The sequence below is a fragment of the Ahaetulla prasina genome, chromosome 5, assembly GCF_028640845.1.
Source record: "Ahaetulla prasina isolate Xishuangbanna chromosome 5, ASM2864084v1, whole genome shotgun sequence".
Taxonomy (NCBI): Eukaryota; Metazoa; Chordata; class Lepidosauria; order Squamata; family Colubridae; genus Ahaetulla; species Ahaetulla prasina.
In genome coordinates, this window is record NC_080543.1 from 135,911,207 (window position 1) to 135,923,581 (window position 12,375).

The following is a 12,375-nucleotide window of genomic DNA, read 5'->3' on the forward strand; positions in this document are numbered from 1 at the left end:
TTTATTTATTTTGTCATATTCATGTAGTGCATATTGGAGGTGATAACTCTTTGAAAGTGTATGCAGTGAAATTTCATTTTAATGTATGCTGATTAGTGTACATTCAAAATGACAATAAAGTCATTCTATTTATTCTATTCTACTCTACTCTACTCTACTCTACTCTACTCTATTCTGTTCTATTCTTTCCAATGTTCTATTTATTCATTCCAATATTCTATTCTATTCTATTCTACTCTACTCTACTCTACTCTACTCTACTCTACTCTACTCTCTACTCTCTACTCTCTACTCTCTACTGTTGGATGTTGGATAACCATCTGACTGAGATGGTGTAGGGTTTCCTGCCTGGGCAGGGGGTTGGACTAGAAGGCCTCCAAGGTCCCTTCCAACTCTGACGTTATGTTATGTTACTCTTCTCTTCTCTTCTCGACTCGATTCTATTCTACTCTACTCTACTCTACTCTACTCTACTCTACTCTACTCTACTCTCTACTCTACTGTACTCTTCTCTATTCTATTCTACCCCACCCCACCCTACTCTACTCTCTCTACTCTACTCTATTCTACTCTACTCTACCCTACCCTACTCTACTCACTCTACTCTACCCTACCCTACCCTACTCTACTCCACTGTACTCTACTCTTCTCTATTCTACTCTACTCTACTCTACCCTACCCTACCCTACCCTACTCTACTCTCTACTCTCTTCTCTTCTCGACTCTATTCTACTCTACTCTACTCTACTCTACTCTACTCTACTCTACTCTCTACTCTACTGTACTCTTCTCTATTCTATTCTATTCTATTCTACTCTACTCTACCCTACCCTACCCTACCCTACTCTTCTCTCTACTCTTCTCGACTCTATTCTACTCTACTCTACGCTACTCTACTCTACTCTACTCTACTCTCTACTCTACTGTACTCTACTCTTCTCTATTCTATTCTACTCCACTCTACTCTACTCTACCCTACCCTACTCTACTCTACTCTATTTTTTATTTAGCACATTATGGGAATCTAAACAATGAGTTTCTAACTTCATGTGATGCATGAATGTAGCCATTGGGGCTTATTTAACAAACCATGATGAGATATACACTCATGATCTAAACTAGAAATACCACCTGTATATATTCCTCATTGTTAGATATGCTAGCTAGGTTCATTATTTAACTAAACCATAGTGTAGTTTGATCATTTTTGATGATTTATTTGTGATTTATTGGGGAAAAAAATCATACAGTGTGTGGACCTGCCATTACATAAATAGATGTCACATGAAATTATATTTCCTAATATGATTCATTTATTTTGCAAGTCATAAGCAATTCATTAAATTGACAGCAGAGATAGGATATGAATTCATTTTTAACATGTTTTTTAAATATAATTATATACTACGTAAATACAGATGATGCAAAAAATGTATATTTCTTTAATTTGTTATTTGCCTTGAAAATCATGAATATATCATTTGATCTTCTGTTTTAGATCATATCAGCGTGAAGTACAGGATTTGACATCTAAATGGCTTTATACTAGCACTCTTGGCTGCAAATAACAGCTAATAAGAATTAAATGTAAAAAACATTGTTCTGAATGTTCTCACCGCTTGGAATGCAGCCACGTTTCTCTTGTATTATTAAATAGTTCAATAATTGCGATTTTTGTAAAATGGCTATGAAAGCAATTGCAACCAACACGCACTTTCTTCATATGTATTTTTCTCTTATGATGTGAAACAGTTTGGTCTAGAGGTTAAGGTACTAGGCTAGAAGCCAGGAGATTGTGAATTCTAGACCCATCTTAGCCATAAAAATCTGGCTGGGTGACTTCGGGCCAATCACCAGGAGACTGTGAGTTCTAGTCCCACCTTAGGCATGAAATCTGTGGGGGGTGACTTCGGGCCACTCACCAGGAGACTGTGAATTCTAGTCTTGCTTTAGACATGAAATCTGGCTGGGTGGTTTTGGCCCAATCACCAGGAGACTGTGAGTTCTAGTCCCACCTTAGGCATGAAATCTGTGGGGGGTGACTTTGGGCCACTCACCAGGAGACTGTGAATTCTAGTCTTGCTTTAGACATGAAATCTGGCTGGGTGGTTTTGGCCCAATCACCAGGAGACTGTGAATGTCTTGCTTTAGACATGAAATCTGGCTGGTGACTTTGGGCCAATCACCAGGAGACTGTGAGTTCTAGTGTTGCTTTAGACATGAAATCTGGCTTGTTACTTTGGGCCAATCACCACAAGACTGTGAGTTCTAGTCCCACCTTAGGCATGAAATCTGTGGGGGGTGACTTCGGGCCACTTACCAGGAGACTGTGAATTCTAGTCTTGCTTTAGACATGAAATCTGGCTGGTGACTTTGGGCCACTCACCAGGAGACTGTGAATTCTAGTGTTGCTTTAGACATGAAATCTGGCTGGTGACTTTGGGCCACTTACCAGGAGACTGTGAATTCTAGTCTTGCTTTAGACATGAAATCTGGCTGGGTGACTTCGGGCCACTCACCAGGAGACTGTGAGTTCTAGTGTTGCTTTATATATAAAATCTGGCTGGGTGACTTTGGGCCACTCACCAGGAGACTGTGAATTCTAGTCTTGCTTTAGACATGAAATCTGGCTGGGTGGTTTTGGCCCAATCACCAGGAGACTGTGAGTTCTAGTCCCATTTTAGGCATGAAATCTGTGGGGGGTGACTTTGGGCCACTTACCAGGAGACTGTGAATTCTAGTCTTGCTTTAGACATGAAATCTGGCTTGCTACTTTGGGCAAATCACCACGAGACTGTGAGTTCTAGTGTTGCTTTAGACATGAAATCTGGCTGGGTGACTTCGGGCCACTCACCAGGAGACTGTGAATTCTAGTCTTGCTTTAGACATGAAATCTGGCTGGTGACTTTGGGCCACTCACCAGGAGACTGTGAGTTCTAGTGTTGCTTTAGACATGAAATCTGGCTGGGTGGCTTTAGACCAATCACCAGACTGAGTTCTAGTCCCGCCTTAGGCATGAAATCTGGTTGCATAGTTTTAGACCAATCACCAGGAGACTGTGAGTTCTAGTCCCGCCTTTGGCATGAAATCTGGATGGGCGACTTTCCCCACTGACTTTGCCTATCAAAGGTCGCAAAACTTGATCACATCAGCCCGGGACACAGCAACCGTCATAAGTATGAGTTAGTTGCCAAGTGTCTCTGAATTTTGAACACGTGACCAGGGGGATGCCGCAACAGTCATAATTGTGCGGTCATACGGTACTTTTTTCAGTGCCGTTGTGAGTTCGGACAGTCACTAAACAAACTGTTGTAAGTCAAGGGCTACCTGTATGTGTGTTTTTTTCCTTTTCTTCGTCTAGCAATGCTGGACTTATTTAGCGGAAAATGCAGGTGAATCTCGTTCCTGCTATTTCTTGCTTGCAACGGGGTTTAGGAATGCCTCTTAGCAAGTCGCTCTAACACGCTACTCTGCTAAAAATAAATCCCTAATTTTAGAACAGCTAAGAGATTACTTTTTCTAGAAGACAGCAAAGTTTGCAGTACCACTGGCTGCTACTTCGATCACGTTCCTTACCTACCGTTTTAAATTTTCACGCACCCAAAGCGATAGCTTTTGTTAGTTTCACTAGCTATTAATGACAAACATTTTACTAAGGGTGAATTTAACTCTTCTTTTAGCACAAACTTTAATGTTACCTGTAGTCTGGGTCGCTGTGGTTTCTTTACAATCAGTGTAAATCAGGGGTGAAATGCTCCCGGTTCAGACCGGATCACCCGATCCGGTAGCGATGGCAGCAGATGGTTCGGAGAACCGGTAGCAAAAATCCCTGGCCTCCCCCCTTCGCCCCGCATGCCCAGCTGAGCCGTGCAATCATCAGAGGGTTTTTTTTTTTACTTTTAAAAGCATTTTTTCTTCGGCCAAAAAAATGTTTTTAAAGGGTTCTGAAGATTAAGAGGTTATAGAAAAAATGCTTTTAAAGGGTTCTGACGATTAGGTTGTAGAAAAATGCTTTTAAAGGGTTCTGAAGATTAAGAGGTTGTAGAAAAATGCTTTTAAAGGGTTCTGACGATTAGGTTGTAGAAAAATGCTTTTAAAGGGTTCTGACGATTAAGAGGTTATGGAAAAATGCTTTTAAAGGGTCCTGACGATTAAGAGGTTGTAGAAAAAATGCTTTTAAAGGATTCTGACGATTAAGAGGTTATAGAAAAAATGCTTTTAAAGGGTTCTGACGATTAAGAGGTTGTAGAAAAATGCTTTTAAAGGGTTCTGACGATTAGGTTGTAGAAAAATGCTTTTAAAGGATTCTGACGATTAAGAGGTTATAGAAAAATGCTTTTAAAGGATTCTGACGATTAAGAGGTTATGGAAAAATGCTTTTAAAGGGTTCTGAAGATTAAGAGGTTGTAGAAAAAATGCTTTTAAAGGGTTCTGATGATTAAGAGGTTGTAGAAAAAATGCTTTTAAAGGGTTCTGACGATTAAGAGGTTATAGAAAAAAAATGCTTTTAAAGGGTTCTGACGATTAAGAGGTTATAGAAAAAATGTTTTTAAAAGTAAAAAAAAAAAGCCTCTGATGATCGCGTGGCTCAGCTGGGATAGCCAGAGGAGCCTTTTAAAAGCATTTTTTTCTACAACCTCTTCGGCTGAAGAGGTTGTAGAAAAAATGCTTTTAAAGGGTTCTGACGATTAAGAGGTTGTAGAAAAAATGCTTTTAAAGGATTCTGACGATTAAGAGGTTATAGAAAAAATGCTTTTAAAGGGTTCTGACGATTAAGAGGTTGTAGAAAAAATGCTTTTAAAGGGTTCTGACGATTAGGTTGTAGAAAAAATGCTTTTAAAGGATTCTGACGATTAAGAGGTTATAGAAAAAAATGCTTTTAAAGGATTCTGACGATTAAGAGGTTATGGAAAAAATGCTTTTAAAGGGTTCTGACGATTAAGAGGTTGTAGAAAAAATGCTTTTAAAGGGTTCTGAAGATTAAGAGGTTGTAGAAAAAATGCTTTTAAAGGGTTCTGAAGATTAAGAGGTTGTAGAAAAAATGCTTTTAAAGGGTTCTGACGATTAAGAGGTTGTAGAAAAAATGCTTTTAAAAGTAAAAAAAAAAAAGTTGGCCATGCCCACCCAGTCACATTACCTCACCACCACGAAGCCACGTCCTCAGAACCGGTCGTAACAAATTTTACATTTCACCCGTGGTGTAAATGTAGAGGATTAGCCAGAATTTCTAGCATATTTTTTTGCCACTTATAGTTTTTCACTTTTACTTTTTCAAACGTGAATAGACATTTATTGATTCGATTATCCTTAAGTTTACTCCAACAAGAGGGGATAGTTCCGCACAGAGGGCAAGGGATGGATGTGAACGCACGCCATTTGCACAGTCGAGCTTCGCTCACAAACACATTTGCCCACCGCTTCAGTGGTGGGTTTCAAATTTTTTTACTACCAGTTCTGTGGGCGTGGCTTGGTGGGCGTGGCATGGCTTGTGGGCGTGGCTTGGGCGTGGCAGGGGAAGGATACTGTAAAATCTCCATTCTCTCCCTAATCCAGGGGAAGGTTATTGCAAAATCCCCATTCCCTCCCAATCATCTTGGACTCGGGAGGCAGAGAATAGATGGGGATGAGGCCAGTCAGAATTTTTACTACCGGTTCTCCGAACTACTCAAAATTTCCGCTACCGGTTCTCCAGAACTGGTCAGAACCTGCTGAAACCCACCTCTGCACTGCTTGCATGGTCTGGTTCCAAACGTGTCTCACCCCAGTACCGGGCTGTGACCCCGGGGTTGGGCACCCTGTACTAGACTAATTAATTAAAAAAAAAAACTCAAGGCAATATACTATGGTGTTTCTTTCATTGGTGTTTTGGGTCCAGCCATCTTACACATTTCTTAATTGCAGGATTCAGCACTGACAAACATGTCTATTGTCGATTGATTGTATGTTATTAACTTGGTTTGGATTCGTAGATAAATTTACTCTGTGACCTTCTCCTGTAAGTTGGAAGTATCCTTTGCCACTGAGTCTTATCTTCCTAAGTGGAGAAATTGGAAATGAAATGATTGGAAATGATTTCAAGACAGTAAGATGTTCACTCTTCTGCTCTGAATGTGAAGAAGAATTAAGAAGCTTACTCTCTTGCAATCCCTTTCTCTCCAATCTCTTTGCTGAGGGAAGTGGGGGGAAACCACTGGCCAAGAACAAGATAAAATGTACTGTAACGGCGACCATACGATTGAGGGATGCTGCAGTGGTTGTAAATGCACTGTAAAGTTATTGTTGAAGGGTTGCTGAATGAATGGTCAGTAAGTGAGGACTATGTGTAGTGTTGTCTTTACGTTTAATTTTAATTCCATTTTTTCATTGTGTTCTTGACCTTTTTTTAAAAAAAACCTTGCAGCTCCTTTGTATCTTCAGCCATCAGAACAGTATCATCTTCCTAGTGCAGATTATTGATGTTTCTCCAGATTTATAGCCATGCTCATCTTTTACCATTCCAATTTAAGATATATTTAGCATGTAAGTTGAATAACTAAGGAGAGGATATACAGCCTCATCTCTTACTTTTGCCAACCTGGAGTCAGTCTGTTTCTCCATATTCTATTTGTACGGTGACTTCCTGCCCTGTGTGTAGATTTTGCATAAGATCAATGTGATATTCTAGATTTCCCATTTTTTTTAAGCACATCCCACCAGCTGAGACAATCGACCCAGTCAAATGCCTTTCTCTAATCAATAAAATACATATTGACTTATTTTTGTCAGTCTTTGGCCTTCTGCGTTTTCCAGCAGGCATTAGTAATAAATCTCATATCCCTTGGCCTTCTCTAAAGCCAGTTTGAACATCTGGCATCTCTTTCCATCCCGGCCTCTTAATCCTCCGCGTCATTTCGCTTTTATGCAAAATTAAAGATATTGAATTAATAGTTTGCACGCTCCATTAAGTCTCCTTTTGGGGAATTTCAGTTGACCTAATATGTTAGCCACTATGCCATATTTCCGGAGATCACAATTGTTCTATCCTCATGATACTTTAGTCTGTGTGCAGCTCGCCATGCGGCTAAACCCACCTATCCTCCAATAAAATGGACTGTGTGTGTAGATCTGAATGCTTTATTGGGAGAACAGGATATGATGAAACTGGGGAAAACGGGGATACATACAGTGAGAACCAAATACAAGATAGACAGTATTGTCGTGTCCCACTCCTCCGCTGACGGCCGGGTCAGGAGAATCCAAATCAGGCTTGCCTCTGCAGCTCTGCCAAAGTCCTAGCAAAGTCCTCAGGGCAGGCAGGAGACCAGAAAGTGACTTCAGCAAGTTATGTTTAGACTTTGCCTGACTCAGAGAATGCCAGAAAGGAGATCCTTTATATAGGCCATGGGGTGTGGCTCCATGACTCAGCACTTATCCAGGCCTGCCCCTCCCTTCCTTCTGTTGCCTCCGCCTATCAAGTCTTCTGACGCGAGGGTCACTCCAGTCGGCAGCTGTTGGTAATTGACCTCCCTCAGGCTCACATGCTGTGGAGGAGGGGGAGGGGTCTAGTTGCTCCGTTTGCCTGGGCATGGAGCCAGAGCTGGGGGCGTGAGGTATTTCTTCCTCTTCAGCCTGTCTGGGCATGGAGCCAGGGCTTGGGCCGGGAGGCATACTAGGACATTCCTCCGTGTTTGGAAGCAGATAAGAAGACCCCGGCTGAGGTGAGATCGGACGAGACACAACAAGTATTGAGTTGCTGCTGAACATAACAATCAATAAATACAAGCAATTTAAATTTCGCCAGCGATGCTCTGTGTGGGATGTGGGTTTGTCCTTGGATGACCATGTGCCACAGATTAAGATGGATTCTTTTTTGTGCTTCTGCCTTCTCCAAATGCTAAAGGAAATGGAAGTCTGGCTTCCCAGCGTGAACCTGGTTTGAGAGTGCGGGCTGGTGTGTAAAATGTGTTGGGTCAGCTTCAAACAATATAGTTGATATCTTGACTCTCCGGCCACTAGATGGAGCTAGCGAGAAACTACAGTATATAAAGATCATATTTTGAGGCATATTTGTCCCTCTGGTCACTAGATGGGGCTAGAGAGCAACAACAGTATATAAAGATTGTATGTTGGGGCATATTTGTCCCTCCCGCCACTAGATGGGGCTAGAGAGCAACAACAGTATATAAAGATTGTATGTTGAGGCATATTTGTCCCTCTGGTCACTAGATAGCGCTAGAGAGCAACAACAGTATATAAAGGTTATATGCTGGAGCATGAGAACAATTGATCCCCAAATTTCTGTTGCTAAATGAAATAATTGTTAAGTAAGTTTTGCACCCTTTCTTGGATGATTGAGAATTTTCAAGGACATACAACATTTCTCAAGGATTTTAGGCTTGTGATCCTAGTTGTCCTTTCGCTGCTGTGACACAGTGGCACCTTTTGAACTGTTGTAACTCTCTCCAAGGCTGATGTACTAAGAGCGCTATCCTGAGATGACTAATTTCTCACCTCAGTCCTGTTCGTGGCTGATGGCACGTTAATCATAATACAGGTAGTCCTCGACTTATGACTGCAATTGACCCCCCCCCATTTTGGTTGCTAAGTGAGAAATTTGTTAAGTGAGTTTAACCCTCGTTCTACGACCATTTTTGCCACAATTGTTAAGTGAATCGCTGCAGTTGTCCTATTTCAGCAGTGGGTTGGACTAGAAGACCTCCAAGGTCCCTTTGAGCTCTTGTTGTTCAGTGGATCCGGCTTCTCCATTGACTTTGCTTGTCAGAAGGTCGCAAAAGGGGAATCACGTGACCCGGGGGCGTTCCAACCGTCATAAATATGAGCCACTTGTCAAGCATCCGATTGTAAACCATGTAACCATGGTCATAAATGTGAAAAGCGGTCATGAGTCAGTGCTGTTGTAACTTCAAACGTTCACTAAATGAATTGTTGTAATCCCAGATCTCTCTGTATAGTTTGATTAGAACTTTGGCCGGTTCGCCTTCTGTTGCTTGTCATATTTCTGTGAGTTTTCCGTCAGTTCCTGTAGCTTTCCAGTTTGATAATGACTAATACGCTAATCTTTCTTTTTCTTCGTTTTACTAGTGGGTCTTATAAATAGGGAATATCTTCTAAAGTATCTCAGAAATATACAATATTTTGGAATAGTCCTTCCATCCTAGTTTGTTGCGTTTTGAAATGGTTACTGTCTGTAGGAAAAGAGCAGTCAGAACTGGGGGTGGCGTTAAATGCACCATTAGCGTAGAATCTTTACATTGCCACAAATGTTCCAATTCCAATTCCTCCTGAATTCCCTTGAATTCTTATCCGGCGCCACTTTAGTGTTGAACTTGAGTTGACCAGATTCTTGTGTTTAGCTTTGAATTAATTTTCACTAGTGGCCCTTATTCTTTGTGCCAGACATTAATTTAGTCAGTTCAAGTTCATATGTTCATATATTGTATGTGTGTGCAGTACTTGTTGCTGATTTGGGGTCTCCTAATTCCTTGTCATTCTGTGTTTTTTTTTCCCCCTTAGAAATGTTATGAACAAAAACAGTACAAAAATGGACTCAAATTTTGTAAGATGATTCTCTCCAATCCAAAATTTGCTGAACATGGAGGTATGTTTGAAATGTTGGTTAAATTTATTTCCTTAAAATGATGTAGTGGTGTTTTGTTTACTAAGAGCTGTTCAAAGGCAGTCGCCTTACAAATAGTTTATGGATGCGAACTCACCATTGTTGTAACGACACAAAGCTTGTGTTAATTACGTTGATGCATTGAGAGTTGGGAGATAAGATGTTATATATCTAGTGACCAAATACAGTAGTGGCCAAAATTGTGGAAGCTTTTTGGGGAAAGTGTATTTTCTAAAACTAGCTAATAACACCATTTTTTTTTTGAGTAGTACCATAAAATTATATATCAAGGGAAAGATAATTTAATCAAGAATGTATTGCAATAACTTTTATGACTGGTTTGCTATTAGAATAGCAGTTACAGTATAAAGGATAAAAGTGAAACATGTAGAAAGATGAGCTATACAAAAATGATCACCATAGAACTGCCCTGAGTCCCTAGGGAGATAGGGCGGTATAAAAATACGAATAAATAAATAAATAAATAAATAAATAAATAAATAAATAAAATAGAAAAAAGGACATATACAAAAATGATCATCATAGACAAAAGGAGATATACAAAAATGATCCCCATGTCAGTTAATACTTTGTTGAATAACCTTTAGCATGACTTACGGCCTTACAATGTCTTCCCATGGAGTGAACCAAGTCTTTTAGTTCTGCAGCTGTTATCATGTGAAACCAAGGTTGAATGATGGCTTCTATTAACTGGGTTTTATTGCTGGGTCGCTTCTGACTAACCAGTTTTTTTAGACGGCTCCATAGATTTTCAGTTGGGTGAAGGTCTAGGCTATTCCCAGGCCATTCCAGCAGGGGAATAGGATTATCTTGAAACTCCAAAAAAAAGTAGTGTTATTAACCATCAAACCTCAAAAATACACTTTTCCCAAACAGTTTCCACAATTTTGGCCACTACTGTAGATGAAGCATTCATATTTGTAAGAAACAGTTTAGAATCCTAAATCAGAACTTTAAAATACAACTGAAAACACCATCAACAGACCTTTCCATTCTCAAACCTAAGGTAACTGATTTTGAATGTGACTTTTCTGAAGAAAACATCAACCACATCTGGCAGAATGAGGTCACAGAGCAATTTTAATCCTGCTTAACCTGCATAATATCTCATATTTTCCAGTGGTCTAATCCCTCTTTTTTTTTTAATTTTAGAAAAAGGTAAAAAAATCTCCAAAATGGAGAATAGGACCGCTAAAAAATATTTACTTTTGTGAAACCATTGTCTCTGTGTATTTTCAACCTGGGTTTTAACCTTACCTTTAAAAGTTCACTTTAAAAAAAATCTCTTTCTTTGTGTTAATATTTTTATAGTGTTCAAATAGGAGTTTTCCTTGGCTGTTTGAATTAAGATTGTCCACTATATCAGGGGTCCACAACCTTGGCCAACTTTAAGCCTGGAGGATTTCAACTCCCAGAATAGACTTCAATTCTGGGAGTTGAAGTCCTCCAGGCTTAAAGTTGGCCAAGGTTGGGGTCCCCTGCACTATATCATCTCTTTCTGCTGATATGTGTATCTTAAAAAAAGAGTCCATGACTTGGGATAAGTTTTGAAGCGGAAGTAGCTGATCATAACAGAAAAGAATTAAAATCCACAGTTGTCCTATACGTGAAGCAGTGGTGGCTGTTCTTCTCCCATATTGAGGAGAAAGACCAACACGCTATCCTTCAGAGATCTCCCGGCTTTGATAATCCCCTTGAAGGGATCAGAGGAATCTTGAGATCCAAGGGAAGAATCTTACGGTGACCTGGAGCCAGAGGGCCTGATAGTCACAAAGCAGAAACTGAGAGCATCTATAGCAAGATCTCCATTTTTAACCAAGACAAAACCTAGCGCTTCATCCCAAAGGTGCTTTTTTTTCAGGAGGCAACTGGACTTACTTGCTTTTCTTTGAAGACGTTTCGCTTCTCATCCAAGAAGCTTCTTCAGTTCTGACAGGATGATGGGGAATGGAAGGATTAATGTTCCTTGCAGACAGTTGGTCATTTGCATCCTTTTAGAGGGTCCTTGAGGCCACTTGGAGGTTTATCTATGTCCTCAGGGTCACCTGAGTAGTGCGAAGGGTTCCTGTAGTCTGCAATTTTTCTCCCTGGAAATCCATTCCTACACCCACACCATTCCAAGAGCGTTCATCCCAAATTGTATAGCTCAAAGTCCGTAGAGATTCTCCATCATCCAGGTCATGGTTGTCCCAAAGGTGCTTTTTCAGGAGGCAACTGGACTTTCTTGTTATTTTTTCTTTTGAAGACGTTTCGCTTCTCATCCAAGAAGCTTCTTCAGCTCTGGCTGGATGAACTGTCCGAGTTCATGAACATTTGGGATGGACACCCTTGGAATGGTTTGGGAGTAGGAATGGATTTCCAGGGAGAAAAATTGCAGACTACAGGAACCGTTTGCACCACTCAGGTGACCCTGAGGACACAGATGAACCTCCAAGTGGCCTCAAGGACCCTCTAAAAGGATGCAAATGACCAGCTGTCTGCAAGGAATATCAATCCTTCCCTTCCCCACCATCCAGTCAGAGCTGAAGAAACTTCTTGGATGAGAAGCAAAACGTCTTCAGAGAAAAAACAAGGAAGTCCAGTTGCCTCTTGAAAAAAAACACCTTTGGGTCAACCATGACTTGGAGGACTGAGAATCTCTACAGAGTCCTAGCTTTTCATGACCCCATTTTAGAGCTTTCCTATCATCTTCGCTTTAAAATGCAGTTTGTTAAGGCAAGTTGGAAGATCACCTGGGT

General features: G+C 40.5%; 1 protein-coding gene across 2 annotated transcripts in view; it reads left to right on the plus strand.

Annotated features, from left to right (window-relative positions):
- LOC131199114 (N-alpha-acetyltransferase 16, NatA auxiliary subunit-like) overlaps nucleotides 1–12,375 on the plus strand; it is a 39,321-nt gene that overhangs the window by 7,828 nt on the left and 19,118 nt on the right. For both annotated transcript variants that reach the window (XM_058184499.1, XM_058184498.1), the window contains exon 2: nucleotides 9,514–9,598. In XM_058184499.1, the coding sequence (XP_058040482.1) occupies nucleotides 9,514–9,598 (85 nt within the window). The remainder of the gene's footprint in view (nucleotides 1–9,513; nucleotides 9,599–12,375) is intronic.